Raw genomic sequence first — 15,219 nt, forward strand, 5'->3', positions numbered from 1 at the left:
TCTATTTGGACATAAAGACTGATTTTAGGGAAAATGAAAAATCTTTAACAATTACGGCATCCTTATCTAAAGCCTAATTTTCCATTTGAATAACAAGATGAGCATATGAGTATTACAAAAATAATGGGATCATAAATGTATCAAGAATACTGTTTATTTACTATAAATCCTTTAACACTTCTTTATTCTTTAACAAAATGCAGTAAAGGAAAAAGTAAAATGGCAAAGAAAGGAAATACTATCACAAATTAATTAAGCAGGTGATGCATTGATTCATTACTGTACTTCATTAAAACATTAACAGACAAATAACTGAAAGATAACCATTTTTGGAACAATAACAGTAACAATAACAAACTGAAGTCCTCAGCATTGATTCGGGATGGTAACAGGAGGACGCCGCCTTCTTCCTCTGTCTGCTGCCAGATTGAACCATCGTATGGCATGTTTCCGAATCTCCTCTTCTGTGGCAGCACAGGACACGTGGGTCTTTCTTACTGCATCTATACACACAAGGTATATGTTATATGAAAGCTTTGAAATCTTTCCAGCAGCTTGTTGAATCTATACCATGAAGAATTAAGGCAGTTCAGAAGGCAAAAGGGGGCTCAACCTAGTGCTGGCATCATGTACCTAATAAAGTGGCCAGCAAGTGTAGCATGTTGATTGTAAGCTTTGGACATAGTGGGGAAAAAACTCCAAAAATTTACAACTCATCTTTAATATTTAACAGCATCAGTTATTGCCAATCAATGCAGTCATGTCCGGGTATCCAACTATGTACCACAGAGGAACATCACAGATCTCAAAGGGGAGTTTTTCATTTGAAAGAGTGCTGTGATCAGTGAGTGGAATAAAGGTACACCTGAAAACTGTCCTCCAAAGCCCATAACTGGCATTATCAATGAAATGATACAATACGACTCTCAGAGTTAAAAGATTTGTGCTTCATTAAACCATGACAATCAAATCATTTGCAAAATCTATTACAATTACTTACCCAAGAGTACTGTTTTTGATGCCATCTGGGAGAAACCTCCCTTTCCATTGGCCCCTGTCCAATTTATCTTCTGTCCAATGTCACTGTGGAACATGCGGGAAAGAATGTTCCATGTGATACTTCTTGCATCAGCCCCCCGATGGCTGCCAGTGAAGAAATCTAAAAATGGAGAGGAAATAATGGGAAAAGTTTAAACACATTTCACAAAAAATAAGTTGCAGGCAATTAAACACAACAACAAAAGACAGCTTCATTTGTATTTGAGTTATCAAAAAGGTCCCGTGTGCCAGCTCAAATGTGGGTATATAGAAAAATTAAAAAATAATCATTTTACATTTTTCCTGAAAGGGCTATTCATTTTGCAATTCTTACTACTTATCCCTGGTCAAAATGGTAATATGAAAGTACAGAGTCTGCATAAAAGCACTTTGTGCTGCTGGATGGTCTTCCTCACTTTTATGACAGGTGCTTTAATTAATTTTACCAGTGCACATAAAACAGTTTAATACTTTTATTAAACATAACTGATTGTTGTCAGTGTGATTAAATATAAATTCACTTCAGCTGCACAGCCAACACACATAAATGCAAACATACTTTGTAAATTTATTTACACGTATTTCTCACATTTCATTTTAAAAAGTTAGGAATGCCATTTGAGTTAAGTGGAACATTTCCTTATTCACAAAGAAGCATTTCCAGTCTTTCAGTGAGAGATACAGATTATCAATTGAACACGGGTATTGGCAAATAACCACATCTTATCCGGACTGTAAAAACCTGGATCTGGCTGTTCGTAATATTTAACATTCAGCTTTTCATTATAAACAGCATCATTCGTATTATACTATACCATGACATTGACAAAAATGGGATTTCTTTGTGTTGAATGTCAAGTAGAATGGTAATCAGATGAAAACTCACCACACTCTGCTTCAGGTGAGAGTTAGCAGGATCTTTGAGCCATTTCTCAAAATTCTCCACTTCCTCCATTGATTGTAGTGGAAACTGTACAGGGTCAGGTATTTCTCTTTCTTGGACAGTTGAGTTCAGCTTGTTGGTCAGATAGTTTACTTTGGTGGTTAATTGGTCTTGTTGGTGTTTAATGTACTCCAGTAAGCTCAATATTTGAACTTCTGCAGCTGTTGGAAGAAGAAATGAGACAAATTTGCTGTAATCTTTTCCAATAACTGGATTACATGGCAAATGGCTATAGTGTAGTATTCATATTTACAAAGAATACAATATACCGATTATTCAAGCTTTACTGTATACACTTTTGGAAAAATCAGTGTACATTCAGGAAGAAATGCATTGTTGCATTCGATGAGTTTATTTTCAATTGGATGTTACACTGAGAATAACTGAATTTGTGATGTAATTATCAGTCATTGAAAGGTGAATACTAGCTGTTTAAGAGATTGCTTACCAGAGCAGGTAATTGTGTCTGAGCCATACCGTCCCCCTTTCCAAGTAGGCCTGTAGACATGGCTTGAAGAAGGAGTTGGCTCATCTCTTGGTCTAGTTTCCATCTGGGCAAGCAGTGGTGGTGATGGAGTTTTTGCAGAAGAAGCAATTGTGTGGATGCTAGCTCCAGTGAAAGGTGGTGGTTGGATAACTGGAGCAGGTGGTTGTAGTGGGCGTCTTACTGCAGCTCTGGCTTTCCTTTTCAGGTAAACTTCTTCTGTGTCACTGTCAGAGTCCCCAAAGAAATGACTGTCAAGCAGAATTGAAAAATAAAAATACTTAATACTTCATTTGTCATTATTAAAACATGTATTTTTTTACTTTACTCAAGCTGTACACTACTCTAATTGCTTTCGAATTCTGTGATTTGAATACCATCCATTCTCTTCTGCTTATCCTGTTCAGGGTCATGGGGGGGGGCTGGAGCCTATCCCAGCTGTCATAGGGCCAACACAGAGAGACAGACAGCCATTCACACCTATGGGCAATTTAGAGTGACTAATGAACCTAACCCCAGTAAGTGCATGCCTTTGGACTGTGGGAGGAAACCCACACAGACACGGAGAGAACATGCAAACTCCACACAGAGAGAGGGAGAGAGAGAGAGAGAGAGAGAGGCCCGGGCCAAGGGGGAATCAAACCCAGGCCTTCTAGATGTTATTCTGTTATGTTAGTGCTAACCACCACACTACTGTGCTGCCTGTGTTTTGAATAATGATGACCAAAAAAAGCAAATCTAGAAAGAAAAAAAAAATGTATATACTAACATTGCCTTTGGCTTCCTTTTTGGTCGTATTTCCTCCTCTTCCTCTTCTGACTGAAGGTCTGATGTGCTGCATGTAAGCGATTTCTTCAGAAGCTGTCGTGCCTCAAAGTACTGATCTACAAATTACAAACTTGAGTTTACAACAGATAACACAGTTGTCTTTAAACACATAAAATATAATAGCAAATATATTTCAGTATTTAATTAAAATAGGCAGAGGTGTATTAGAAATTGCATACCACATGATTTGATAATTCTGATATCGTATGTCTTCCAGTCTGGTCCTGGTTCCTCTACATTTTTTACTGCCTTATCCACTCTTTCATCATTTCTATAGTTGGGCCAGTAGGTAGCACCATCACAGCACCAGTTTTCTGGTACTACTGCTACTGCTTTGTTGCTCTGGAACTCGACCAAATGGAACATCTTGAAGTGGAAAAAGAAATCAAACAACAACAAATAACAAAAAAAAGAGCTGCAACCAGCAACACTACCACAATTGCTTTGCTTAGAAAATAATATAACAAAATGGTATCATCCTCGACATTTTAAATGCCTGTTAGAAAAAAAACAGCCTTAATAGCTATTAAGTTATACTGCCAGCAAGGACAATAGACAGGTACAGAGAAAAATCTGATGTTTCCCTAAAAGGCATGGAACATTGGTATGGCCACAAAACCATCTCTATGAGGCAAAACAGTACATTTTACAACAAGCTCTGACACTTGAATGAATCTGATGTTTGTGAAATTTTATAAATATTCAGATAGTCAGAGTTAAATGGATAATCAAAGAACAAAGATTTATCTGAGAATTCCTTGTATACCACATAGACTCCATCACTGCACTCTACAATGTTATGTATACAACAAATATCATTTCCAATAACAAAAACATTATCCCCAGTTGAAACTTTAACAGTCCACTTATCACAGGTCATTTCACCATACTGTGCTTTCACTGACAGTCCATCTATAATTGGTCCAACATAATGTGGCTTTTTAAAAGAGGTACAACTTAAAGGAGCTTCCATAATTCTAATTTCAGACAATCGACGGATTATTTGGGCAAGGGGGAACTCTGGTTTCCTGATGAGCTTTTTAAGCTTATGCAGATAATTTTCATAAGCAAATGCTGAAAATGAGTCCAGACAACCATGTAGTTGCACATGTACATGGTTTGGTCCATCTAGCAGGTGATTATAAACAATTTGATCTTTTCCATATATTTCACCAAAGTGACTAACAAAACATTTCAGCAAAGTACGGGCATACTGTGTGTGGCAGGACAGTCTAGGACTAACTAAAATAGCAACACCAGAGAAGAGTAGCATGAAATTATAGTACATATTTTGATCCAGAAATGTGCCTAGCATTACAGGTCCTGTGTACAGGAGAAACTGTCTAAATTCTGTGGCCTTCCAACGATCCAATTCCCTCAGAGATCTGGGCTTCCGTGCAAACTCTACAGGAATAAAGGAACGCATTTCTAACAGTTTTGCTGACATTCTTTCCACTATGCTCGCAGGCAATCGAAAATTCAGAGGACCCCTGAGCCAGATGTATAGCATTCTTCTAACAACTCCTAAACAAACTAAATGCATGTAATCTAGAGGGGACTGTGAAACCATACCCACACTACTGCCAATAAATGGATGTGGTCCTTCATGATGATGACTCTCATCGGCCATGTTTGTGAATGATTCATCTGTCCGTAGGGCATAGTCTGCACATGGGTATGTCATGCGTCTGTTAATATAGTTTCCAGGCTGCACACATCTGTCACATCCATGGTAGGCATTGTGGTTCTTTGTGTTTTTAATAAAGGACCTGGCTGGTGTGTCACAGATGACTGTATGCAGCTTGAGATTTAACTGTTTACCTTCTAAATCAAAACCATTTTCAAGCTGTTGTAACTCTGTAACAAAGTCTTCAAGGAAGTCTTTTGCTGAACTTGGTTTCTTTGGTCCACAGAACAAACCTATAACTACAGGTTCCTTCATGGGAACACTTAATAGTAGACCAAGGATGGGCCACAACTGCAGACAAGAACTCTTGAACAAAGGAAGTCCATCTATGTTGATTTGTAACTTCAAAGTGAAACTGTCTGCTAACGTGTGTTTGAACTTTAACAATGTATTTCTAAGAGAAGCCAGAATGCCAAAATAGTGGTACTGTCCTCCAGCCCTTTCAAGAATTGAGTATTCTGTCTCAGTTCTGAGGAGTGTCCTAGCATCCTTTGGAATATCAGAATGGTAAATGCGAAGTATGGCCAATAATGCTGTCAAAGCGACCAAGGAAATACGAAATTGTATGGCCCAGTGGGATAAACTGTCAGAGAGTGAAACCGAGTCTTGGAGTTCATCATCAAAATGATCAGACTCAGATGTCTGAGTCTGAACATCACAAGCAGCATCCTCAAAATCCTCAGACAGGCCTAGATCTATCTCCATGCCATCTTGCTCACTAAAACCAGCACCGGTTTCAGTGTCTAGACAGTGTGGATTATCAGTTCCAGTGTGACTTTCATGAAAATGCTCTTCACTGATGTGTCCATGGTCAAGGTTCCTCTCTGTTGTCATCTGAAAGTCAATTAAATTTGTGGCGTCATCCCGCATTTGTTTAAGTCGGTTTTCTACGTCTACACGGGCCCTCCTTCTTAAGGTGGAGTTGGAGACAGGTAGAGTCTTTCTATTAATTTTATCTAAAAATAAAAATTTTAGAAACACATTTTTGTTATTATTCTGAGACCAGACAGGATTTTAAAGCAGGCAAACAAGCCTCAACCTAGACCACAGGACAAAACATTGAAATGACAGAACTTACACATTATAACAGAGAAGAAGCTGTTATAGCCACTTATACTGGCAATAACAGCTATTTTTTTTAAATGAAGAATATATTATAACAGTCAAAGCTTAACGTCCATTACAGTTGCTTTTTAAGTACAGATGTGCGTGTGCAAGATTTCTGATAGCATATTACAAGCTCAGGTTTCCCTCCCCTTGTAACACACACATAATATTTCTGGCAGAAATTATTTGCAGTTTTAGAAAAAGTGTCTAAATGAACTCTAAGATTGAATTTTGGCTTACTTCAGTGAGGTAGCAGACAAGGTGGAGGGGGGAAGGCAGGCTGAATTGATCTGTAACAGAAGACATAAATAAAATTAACGATTATAATGATGAAACTACAGAAAATCTTTCTTTTTGTGGCATGTTGGATATTAAACTTTGGTAATTTAAAGTATTTTAATTGTATCAATAGGGACTTTCAGTAAGTCAGAGTCCAAATATGCATTGTGGAAAAGTTTAAGGTCAAGCAAAGACAATAAATAGGGTTCATACACTTTCAACGCACAGGAGTTGTTGAATTTACTCGCGAGAAGTGAATACCTACGCTTGGGGAATTTGCAAGGATTGTTTTCTTCTGACTTAATTATAATTCCATACTGATCTTATCCATTACTGGAATTTGCGGTTTTCTAGCCAACCAGCCAACAATAATTAAAGCCCCACTCTGGCCAGTTAAAAAAATGTGACCTCCTAAAGGTCCGCTCACTCTCTCACAGACTGTCTTCTGGGGAGATGCTCATATGCAGACGTGCAGGTTCGTTTCCATCTCATAAGTTAACTATTCAGATATTTTTTAAGGCAGTTACAGTTTTAAGCAGTTTCAAGCACTGTGCCCCAAAATCAAGCACTTTTCAAGAAGAAGAAACAGCCTTTATTGTCCCACAGAGGGGAAATTTCAATCCTTGAAAGGACAATTTTAAAATGGAAGCATTTTCAAGGATAAGAAAAAAAGAATTAAATTTGAATCAAAAAGTCTTAGCAGAGACATAACTAAATCCATTTCTAAAGCTTATTAAATACTTTACAGCAACACCTGAAATCGTGAGACCCACTTTAACCTGATGGATGCTCTCAGATTAAATTTGGAGAACAATAGGCTGTGTTAGCTTAACTTTACCTGCAGTCAGTCCTGGAGAGGCTCAATAAAATCCTTCATGTGCTCAGTCTGCTGTAACATCAGCTACCTGGACAGTTAACCAAATCACATCGCCTTCCCCACCGAAATAAATCCCGGAGGAGGTTTTTTTTTTTCTTTTAACCTCACAGCTTCCCGCTGTGTTAGCTAATAGGCCAGTAGCTAATGTGCTATAAGCTAACTCCGCTGCCACAATCTCACATTTCTGAATAAAAAATAAATAAAACCTTAATTATCTCCTACCAGGATAACTTTACTGTACAGGTAAAGCCATGAATGAAGAATATTTAACAGAACAGCTTACAGTTCTTACCTTAGAGAAGCTCTGCTCCTGCGCTCCTTATGACAGCAGTCGTTGACTTTTGAAAAAGAAAAAAAGCGGGGGGTGGGGAAAGGCGCGAGTTTGCTGAAGGGCTCCGCCGTGGAGCCGTGGCGGAGCCGCGTTTTGATAATCCGCTGTCAGTAGGTGGGGCGGGCCCAGTCCGGAGAGCAAGAAGGGTGGGGCGGATCGGCTGACTTGAAGGCGGATCCGCCCCGAAGTGTTTTGCTATCTGGGGAGTGTCCCCTACTTAGATCCAAGAGGTCAGGTCAAGTGAAACCTGCTGTAATGGCAGCTCCCAGTGTGGTTTCTGACCATTGGGATGAGATTTTGCAGTCACAGGTTAGGTCTGGTTCTCAGTCTAATGATTTTTCTGCTTTCATTTCAGATGGTGTTGTGTCGTTGGTTGGGGATGGCAAGCAAGTCCCAATCAAAATTTTGAGAGATACAGGAGCCTTAGATTCTTTTATTTTGGAGTCTGTGTTACCATTTTCCCATTTGTCAGATACTGGTGTGTGTGTGTTCTGGTACACGGGATGGGTCGGGTTCCATTCTCCTCTCCTCTACATCAGATTAATTTAATCTGTGGTCTTGTAGCAGGTGATGTAGCAGTAGGGGTACGATCCCGGTTGCCAGTGGATGGAGTACACATGATTTTGGGAAATGACCTGGCTGGGAGTGCAGTGTGGGCAGGTGGCAAACCTAGGACTTTCAACAGGGAGCTTTCTGTGTTCCCAGCAACTCCATTTTCTGACGGCTGTTGTGTGCCTCCTGATGTTTTTCCAGTTTATGCAGTAACCCGTGCTGCTTCTCGAGTTAAAGAGGGTGTGGTTACACCAAAGGATCTTGAGTTGCCGGTTATGCTCCAGACAGACCAGTCTGGGTACTTCTAAAGATACATTAATAGCTGAACAGGGGGTGGGTGCAACCTTGTCTGATCTTTTTGCCAGGGTTGTGCCCGAGTCGGCAGTAAGAGATAGTGCTTTGTGTTATTTTCTGAAAGATGGGGTCTTAGTCAGGAAATGGGTTCCACATAATGACCTGGGTTCAGGAGATCCGGTATTTCAAGTTGTTGTGCCATCTGTGTGGCGAAATAAGGTGTTACAGACTGCACATGGTGATGGGGCAGGTCATATGGGTGTCCGTAAAACTTATGATCGCATACTTCGCCCGTGGCTGTCCATGGAGTTCTGGACTTTTTGGAGGGGGGAGAAGAGGAGATAGGTGTTGGTTCAGATGAGGTTCTTAAGAGGTCATTTGAAAAACTCTCAGACTTTGCAAAATCTTGGCGTATTGGTTGACCACTTAGATTGTGACAAACGTGATGAGTTGGTGGCACTCATAAGAAGTTATCCTGGTTTATTTTCTGACACTCCCACACGGACCCGTCTGATAGAGCATGACATAGATATTGGAAAAGCTAAACCCATTAACCCTTTAACGCCGGGCGATCGCTGCTGAAGCGCCCGTTACTTGCCCTCAATAGCTGCGAACAGCTGATTGAGAAGTGGCGTATCTGCACGGCTGATCAAAGGAACATTGATCAGCTGGCTTATTACTGTAACTCCGCAACCGTTTTTCCTATCGAAAAAATGCAAATGGTTCCTGAAAGCCCAGAAATTGCAGCCATATAGGGGTATTACGGTATTTGTTGCCGAGTTCAAGGGTTAAACAAAGATTTTATAGAGTATCTGAGGAGAAGAAACAACAGTTGGAGACAGAGGTGAAATATATGTTAGAAAATGGTATATCTGAACCCTGTTCTTACAATTGGGCATTGCTATGTCTTCTAGTTAGGAAGCCTGATTCAACATTTAGACCTTGTATTGACTATGGGAAAGTCAATAGTGTCACTAAAACAGATCTTTCCCGCTTCCTAGGATGGAAGATTGCATTGATCAAGTCGGGCCAGCGCAGTATGTTAGCAAATTTGGGTATTGGCATTTACTCAGATTCTTGGGAGGAGCATGTCCAGCGAATAAAGACCTTGTCTGAAAAGTTGGTCTGGGCCAGGTTGGGCCGACCTCAGGCCACAGCGTTCCTTAGGCTCAGCCTAAATGAGTCACATGGGCCAGTCCTCTTGTGGGCCCACAACCTGCAGGAGGGGCTGTAGGGGTCTGGTGTAATGTGGACTGGGTAGTAGACAAAGGCAGGGGCCTTGGCGGTCCAGTCCCCAGTCCCTGAAGCTGTTTCTTGGGAAGGGAATGAGCCCATGCTTAGATATGATCAGGTTCACACAGCTCATGTTTGGGGAACAGTTCGGAGTACTCTGCCACCCTGGAATCCCTGGACAGGTGCTGAAAGGTGATTGGGAAGAACGGCCTACCTGATCTGAACCCAAGTGATGTTCAGTTGTTTGTAATTGTGTCATCAGACCTTCACCTGTATATCCTGTACACTCAGGTGAAGAGAGAAGGTGATCCTTCACTTGCTCACTACCAGGTGGTGAGTTATATCAGATGGCAGAGAAGGACACAGGATGAACCTGTGATATTAAACCATGTACTGGGAACATCTGACAGAAACACGAGTCTGGAAGATCTTCAACTCCCACCTCTGACAGAACTTCACCTGCATTCTGAGGGAGGCTGGACACACTGAATCCTGATGGATCATGTTCCACATCTTCATTGCTGAGGCTGCTGCAAGGAGCTTCAAGAGTTCTTAGACTGCTCAGACAGTCTCGGAGCACTTCTCCCACTGAAAACATCATATCCAGATGAACTGGATCAGCTTTCTGGGATGCCACAATCTCCCCAGGAGTGGATGTTCCTGTGGGGGCAGAGCGCAGGTTTCAGGACTTGTGCTGAGTGAGTGTGAGCAGCGGGGGCCGTTTCATCCACAGCAGTCAGATTAATGTGTCAGAGTTTCTGTGTCACTAAAGTGTCTCTGTTTTACCTGTTAAATCACCATGGTAACTGATGCTGAACACCTCACCTGGTCAGCAGCAGGTGATGTTCAGCTCAGCATGTTCTCAGTGATGCAGACTCTGCTGTGAGCAGCTCATTCAGCTGCACCTAAAACCCCGAATGAAGCACAAACTGTGGCTGCATCGTGACGGAAATGTGTTAATGTTGTTCTGCTTGATGCTAACCTGCTGCTGAGACTCTGCAGGAAACACACACACACACACACACACACACACACACACACACACACACACACACACACACACACACACACACACACACACACACAAAATCCAGTGTGTGATAAGCCCAGTGGAGCCTCATAAAGAAACAGATACTGATTTTCTCTTCCAGCTGTCTCAGTGACAGTAGAAGAAGAAGGTTATGGACCTCCTGTTCTTCCTGCCTGCAGCCCGCACCTGGATCACCTACAAAGCTGCCCCTCCCCTGTCTGTTTACAAGAAGTCACACGACTGCATTACAGGAAGTGAAACACTGACAGATGAAGTGTTCCCGTGTGGAACAGAGACAAACCGATGTTTTTCCTACTTTAGGAAGTTTGAGATCCAAACAGCACCGAGACCAAAGTGGAGAGCAGCTTCAGCTTTACTCTGACTCACATTTTACATCTAGACTTTAATTTGGTTTAGAAAGATCCTGAAGTTAGAAATCAGACACCAAACAGTTTGTTAGAGCTCTGAGAAATCTGAATCTGCTGTTTCCACTGAACATGGCTCATAAAGAGAGCCGAGGGTCACCATCACACACTTTACACCTCAGAGTCACTGAGAGCTCAGAGCAGGAATCAAACCAGTTTGTTCAGCTCTGATCACACAGATGCTGATTGGCTGCTGCTGTTCACTGTAGCCATGCATCACCATGGCAGCCATGTTGGCCACATGTTGAGAGATATCAGATGAAACTAAGAGCAAAGCTGCTCAGCGGTGACCTGCTGCTCAGTTTGTTCCATCAGAACAAACTGCAGCTCAAAGTTTCCCATGTTACACAGAGACGACTCAGAGGGAGCCTCCAATCCTCCATTTCTCTGAGGAAGCTTCCTCACTGAGCACTGAGGGTCCTGAGGATGAGACTCAGGTGGAGCTCAGGATTTATCCAGAGGAGAGCTGCATGATCCCAAAGTGAACTCTGACCTGCACATGAACATGATTTCCTGTCAGATCCTGTTACTGTGTTACTGTGCCACGCTGCTCTGTAACAGCACACTGCAGCATTAATCTAACACACTAACAGGGATTCATTAACAGCTGCAGGTTCACTCTGATTGGTTCAGACTGAGCAGAGAGGAGTGGCTCTCTGTGTGCACTGCTGAAAAAAAGCAGCTCAGCTCAGTTCATTGGTGCTGTCTCAGTAACATCAGCATCACTGAGGAGCAGTCAGGAACACTCAGCGTGAGGACTGAGTGAAGAGTTTAGGACAGAGTTTTGGCTCTGCTCACAGCTCTGAGCTGAGACCAGCCACACAAATCCTCCTGTCCACAAGCTTCAGTCCCAAACTGACTCTGAGCCTCTTCAGTGAATCCAACAGCTGTTTCAGCTCACAGAAGGCTTCGTGCTGCTGCAGACGTCAGGAACTCTGGACCTAAATGTTCCTGATGTCTGGAAAACTCCAACCTTTGGAATGAAGGCAGATTTTTCACAGGCTGCTCTCCTTTAAATGACCTACTGAGAACAACAGGGTCAGAACAAGATGCACATTTTGTAGTTCATCTTCTGCAGATTGTAGTTTCAACACAGCCGACATCCAGAGTCACACTGTTAGGAAAAGAGAAGAGCGCTCTTCCTAGGTCCTTATCTCCTACCCTCCTTAGGAAAAGGCGATAGGAGGAACACATCCAGAGACTGACGGTGCAACATGGCAGCAGAGTCTGAGAACAGGAAGTGAGTCAACAGGAAATTTGTACCGAGTCAAAGTTTCATCATCAGCAGAATCATTCTGATCTGTTTCTTTGAAGCTTTATTGAAGCAGACACGTTAGTCAGAACTAAATCTTCTTCCAGTAAAAGTCAAAGCCTCTGGAAGCGAATCAACCTGCTGAGCTGGGACTCTTCTTCTTCCTCTACAGTCCACAGAGACAAACACACTCAGAGACTCTGACAGAACAACAACAATGTTGTGTTACACTCACCCTGCCTCAGCTCCACTTTCCTCCTCCTGCTCTCTGACACTTAGTGAAGGTTGAACTATGAACTTTGCCTGTCTCTGTTTTGAGCTTCTTCTGTCCTCCTGCCTGTGTCTGAAATCAGTGTCAACACACCATGTTGATCTCACGTCCTCAAATACCTGCACAGGTGTATCTTTCGTGTTATTTAAGAGCTTTGGGTTAAAAACGTGATATCCTGTCACTTTGTTCCATGTTGTAAACTGAAGTTAAAGTAGCCATAAATATCAAACCTGTGGTGCAGTAAAATGTTACAATTTATGACACTACTGAGCCACACCACAGATTTAACCGATATCACTTTAAATGAGGCTCCAAGTCAAAGATGTCTCATGTGTTAAATGGCTGCTGCCTTTGTAAACATCCATCAGAGAGGAGGAGAGTCAAACACACACCTGAAATCCTCCAGTAATATTTATTTATAGAAATCAAATATAGCAGGGTTTTACACTCCCATCTCATTTCTACATTTAGTTTAGTCATTGAAGTTGTATAGTACAGTTAAATGTGGTTAATGGATTATACTGTATTATGACACATTTCAAATAATGCTGCATATATTTGATTGTCAGTGAATTATGAGCTGCAGTAATTATTTTTCCTGTTTTCTTGAGTTTCCTGTCAGCTGTTGCAGTTCTTCCTGGTTTGAGCAAAGAGGGTGGAGCTGGTTTAAGTGCAGAGGCCAATCAAATAGACTCAACCATCTGTTGTGACCACCACCTTTAGCTTTGATTACAGCATGCATTCGCTGTGGCATTGTTTCAATAAGCTTCTGCAATGTCACGGAATTTATTTCCATCCAGTGTTGCATTAATTTTTCACCAAGATCTTGCAGTGATGATGGCAGATTCTGACCACTGCACAAAGTCTTCTCCAACACATCCCAAAGATTCTCAGTGGGGTTGAGGTCTGGACTCTGTGGAGGCCAATCCATGTGTGAAAATGATGTCTCATGCTCCCAGAATCACTCTTTCACAATTCGAGCCCAATGAATCCTGGCATTGTCATCTTGGAATATGCCCGTGCCATCAGGGAAGAAAAAAATCCATTGATGGAATAACTTGGTCATTCAGTATATTCAGGTAGTCAGCTGACCTCATTCTTTGAGCACATAATGGTGCTGAGCCTAGACCTGACTAACTGCAGCAACCCCAGGCGACTTTTTTTTGGCCAGGCAATGCAGTTATTGTCTCTTTGGCTTCCGTGTGGCAACAGTTTACTCAGTTACTGCACAGGCTGAGCTGTCGCTCATTGGGCAGATCAGATTGTTGACTTCTGCTATTTTATGTAAAGTTTTGTTGCCTCTTTTATAGGCCCACTAATTTATTTATTTTTTTTAGAGAAGATCTTATTTTCATTAGTTTGCTTAATTTTTTAGTACAATAAAACCCACAGTTTGGAAATCCCGTGAAGAGTCAAAGACATCTGTGAAGTGAGAAACTAACTGAACTCTATGTGTGTGTGTGTGTGTGTGTGTGTGTGTGTGTGTGTGTGTGTGTGGGGATAAGGGCAGTTGTTTGTACGACGGTTGCGATTACATAATAGGAGATGGTACGACAGGTGGTGGGGGGGGGGGGGGTGATGGACTACTGTTAGTGATGTCAGGGATTGGGGTAGGGGGGTGGTGGGGGGCAGTTTTGGTTTGAGGGGGGTGTGGTTGGGGAAAAAGAGGAAGTAGGGTGGGGGGTGGGGTGGGGGCTACAGGAAGTGCATCATTATACTAGTACTACTCGAGAACGTGCTCATTTGCTAATGTTTTCATTTGTATCATGAGGAGGCTTTTAAATACTCAGATTATCTTAAGTTAGTAGTAGTAAAATAACAGGTCACTGTTCTGCAACTGTGTACTGTAGTTACAATATAAGTTCTATTGAGAGGATGCGTTATGTGTGTGTGTGTGTGGGGGTGGGGGTGGGGGGGTAAAAATGTGTCTGCATACACCTCAGAAAGTATATAGCTGATACAGCTGCATATGGAGTAAATTTCCTGCCAAAAGGTTGCACTCAGAGAACACATGCTGCACATGCAAGAAATGCGCTGAACACAAATAAAAACTGTTGCACGCAAAGAAGACGTTTTACAAACTGTACTCAGACGTCGCACACACACAAAACATTTTAAAAACGTATTTAAAAACACACAAGCCTCGATACACGTTTCACAAAAGTCTCCCTCAATTACTCGATATGTGCTTCGAAGCCTCGACACAGAAAGACACATCGCTAGTGTCTGGCTTATGTCTTGGAGAACAGGAGAACCACAATCAATGCCATGCCACCAGCTGCCCAGCCTATCATTCCACAGACAACCTTTATCTGGGACGGGGATAAGCAACGGACCATTGCCTCGCCCTCAGGCGTAGGCTCACTGGACCCAGCTAGGTACTGGGAAATGAATGTCGACCTCACCCAGAGACTCACATTTCCTTTAGAAGTTGCTGTTACCAACCTGCGGCCAGATCTGGTTCTCTGGTCCAAATCCTACCACCGTGTCATCATAGTTGAGCTGACAGTCCCTTGGGAGGATGCCATCGAGGAAGTACATGAAAGAAAAAACTGCGTTATGCCAGCTTGGCAGCAGAGGAACGGGGC

At 42.1% G+C, this 15,219-nt stretch overlaps 1 protein-coding gene across 2 annotated transcripts; it reads right to left on the bottom strand.

Annotated features, from left to right (window-relative positions):
* Positions 1-46: 46 nt before the first annotated feature.
* LOC115799971 (uncharacterized) lies at positions 47-7,597 on the bottom strand. 2 transcript variants are annotated; one of them, XM_030757278.1, is made up of 8 exons: positions 7,536-7,597; positions 6,328-6,377; positions 3,473-3,659; positions 3,235-3,349; positions 2,430-2,716; positions 1,925-2,142; positions 1,001-1,159; positions 50-503 (listed from the first exon to the last, which is right to left on the bottom strand). In XM_030757278.1, the coding sequence occupies exons 3-7, from the start codon at positions 3,657-3,659 to the stop codon at positions 1,064-1,066; spliced, it is 903 nt and encodes a 300-aa protein (XP_030613138.1). In that variant the 5' UTR covers positions 6,328-6,377; positions 7,536-7,597; the 3' UTR covers positions 50-503; positions 1,001-1,063. The 2 variants fall into 2 exon arrangements, with proteins under 2 accessions (XP_030613137.1, XP_030613138.1); XM_030757277.1 differs by lacking the exons at positions 6,328-6,377; positions 7,536-7,597 and adding an exon at positions 4,866-5,936 and having other exon boundaries at positions 47-503.
* Between the last annotated feature and the right edge of the window lie 7,622 nt (positions 7,598-15,219).

The sequence above is a fragment of the Archocentrus centrarchus genome, chromosome 20 (assembly GCF_007364275.1).
Source record: "Archocentrus centrarchus isolate MPI-CPG fArcCen1 chromosome 20, fArcCen1, whole genome shotgun sequence".
In the NCBI taxonomy this organism is placed as follows: Eukaryota; Metazoa; Chordata; class Actinopteri; order Cichliformes; family Cichlidae; genus Archocentrus; species Archocentrus centrarchus.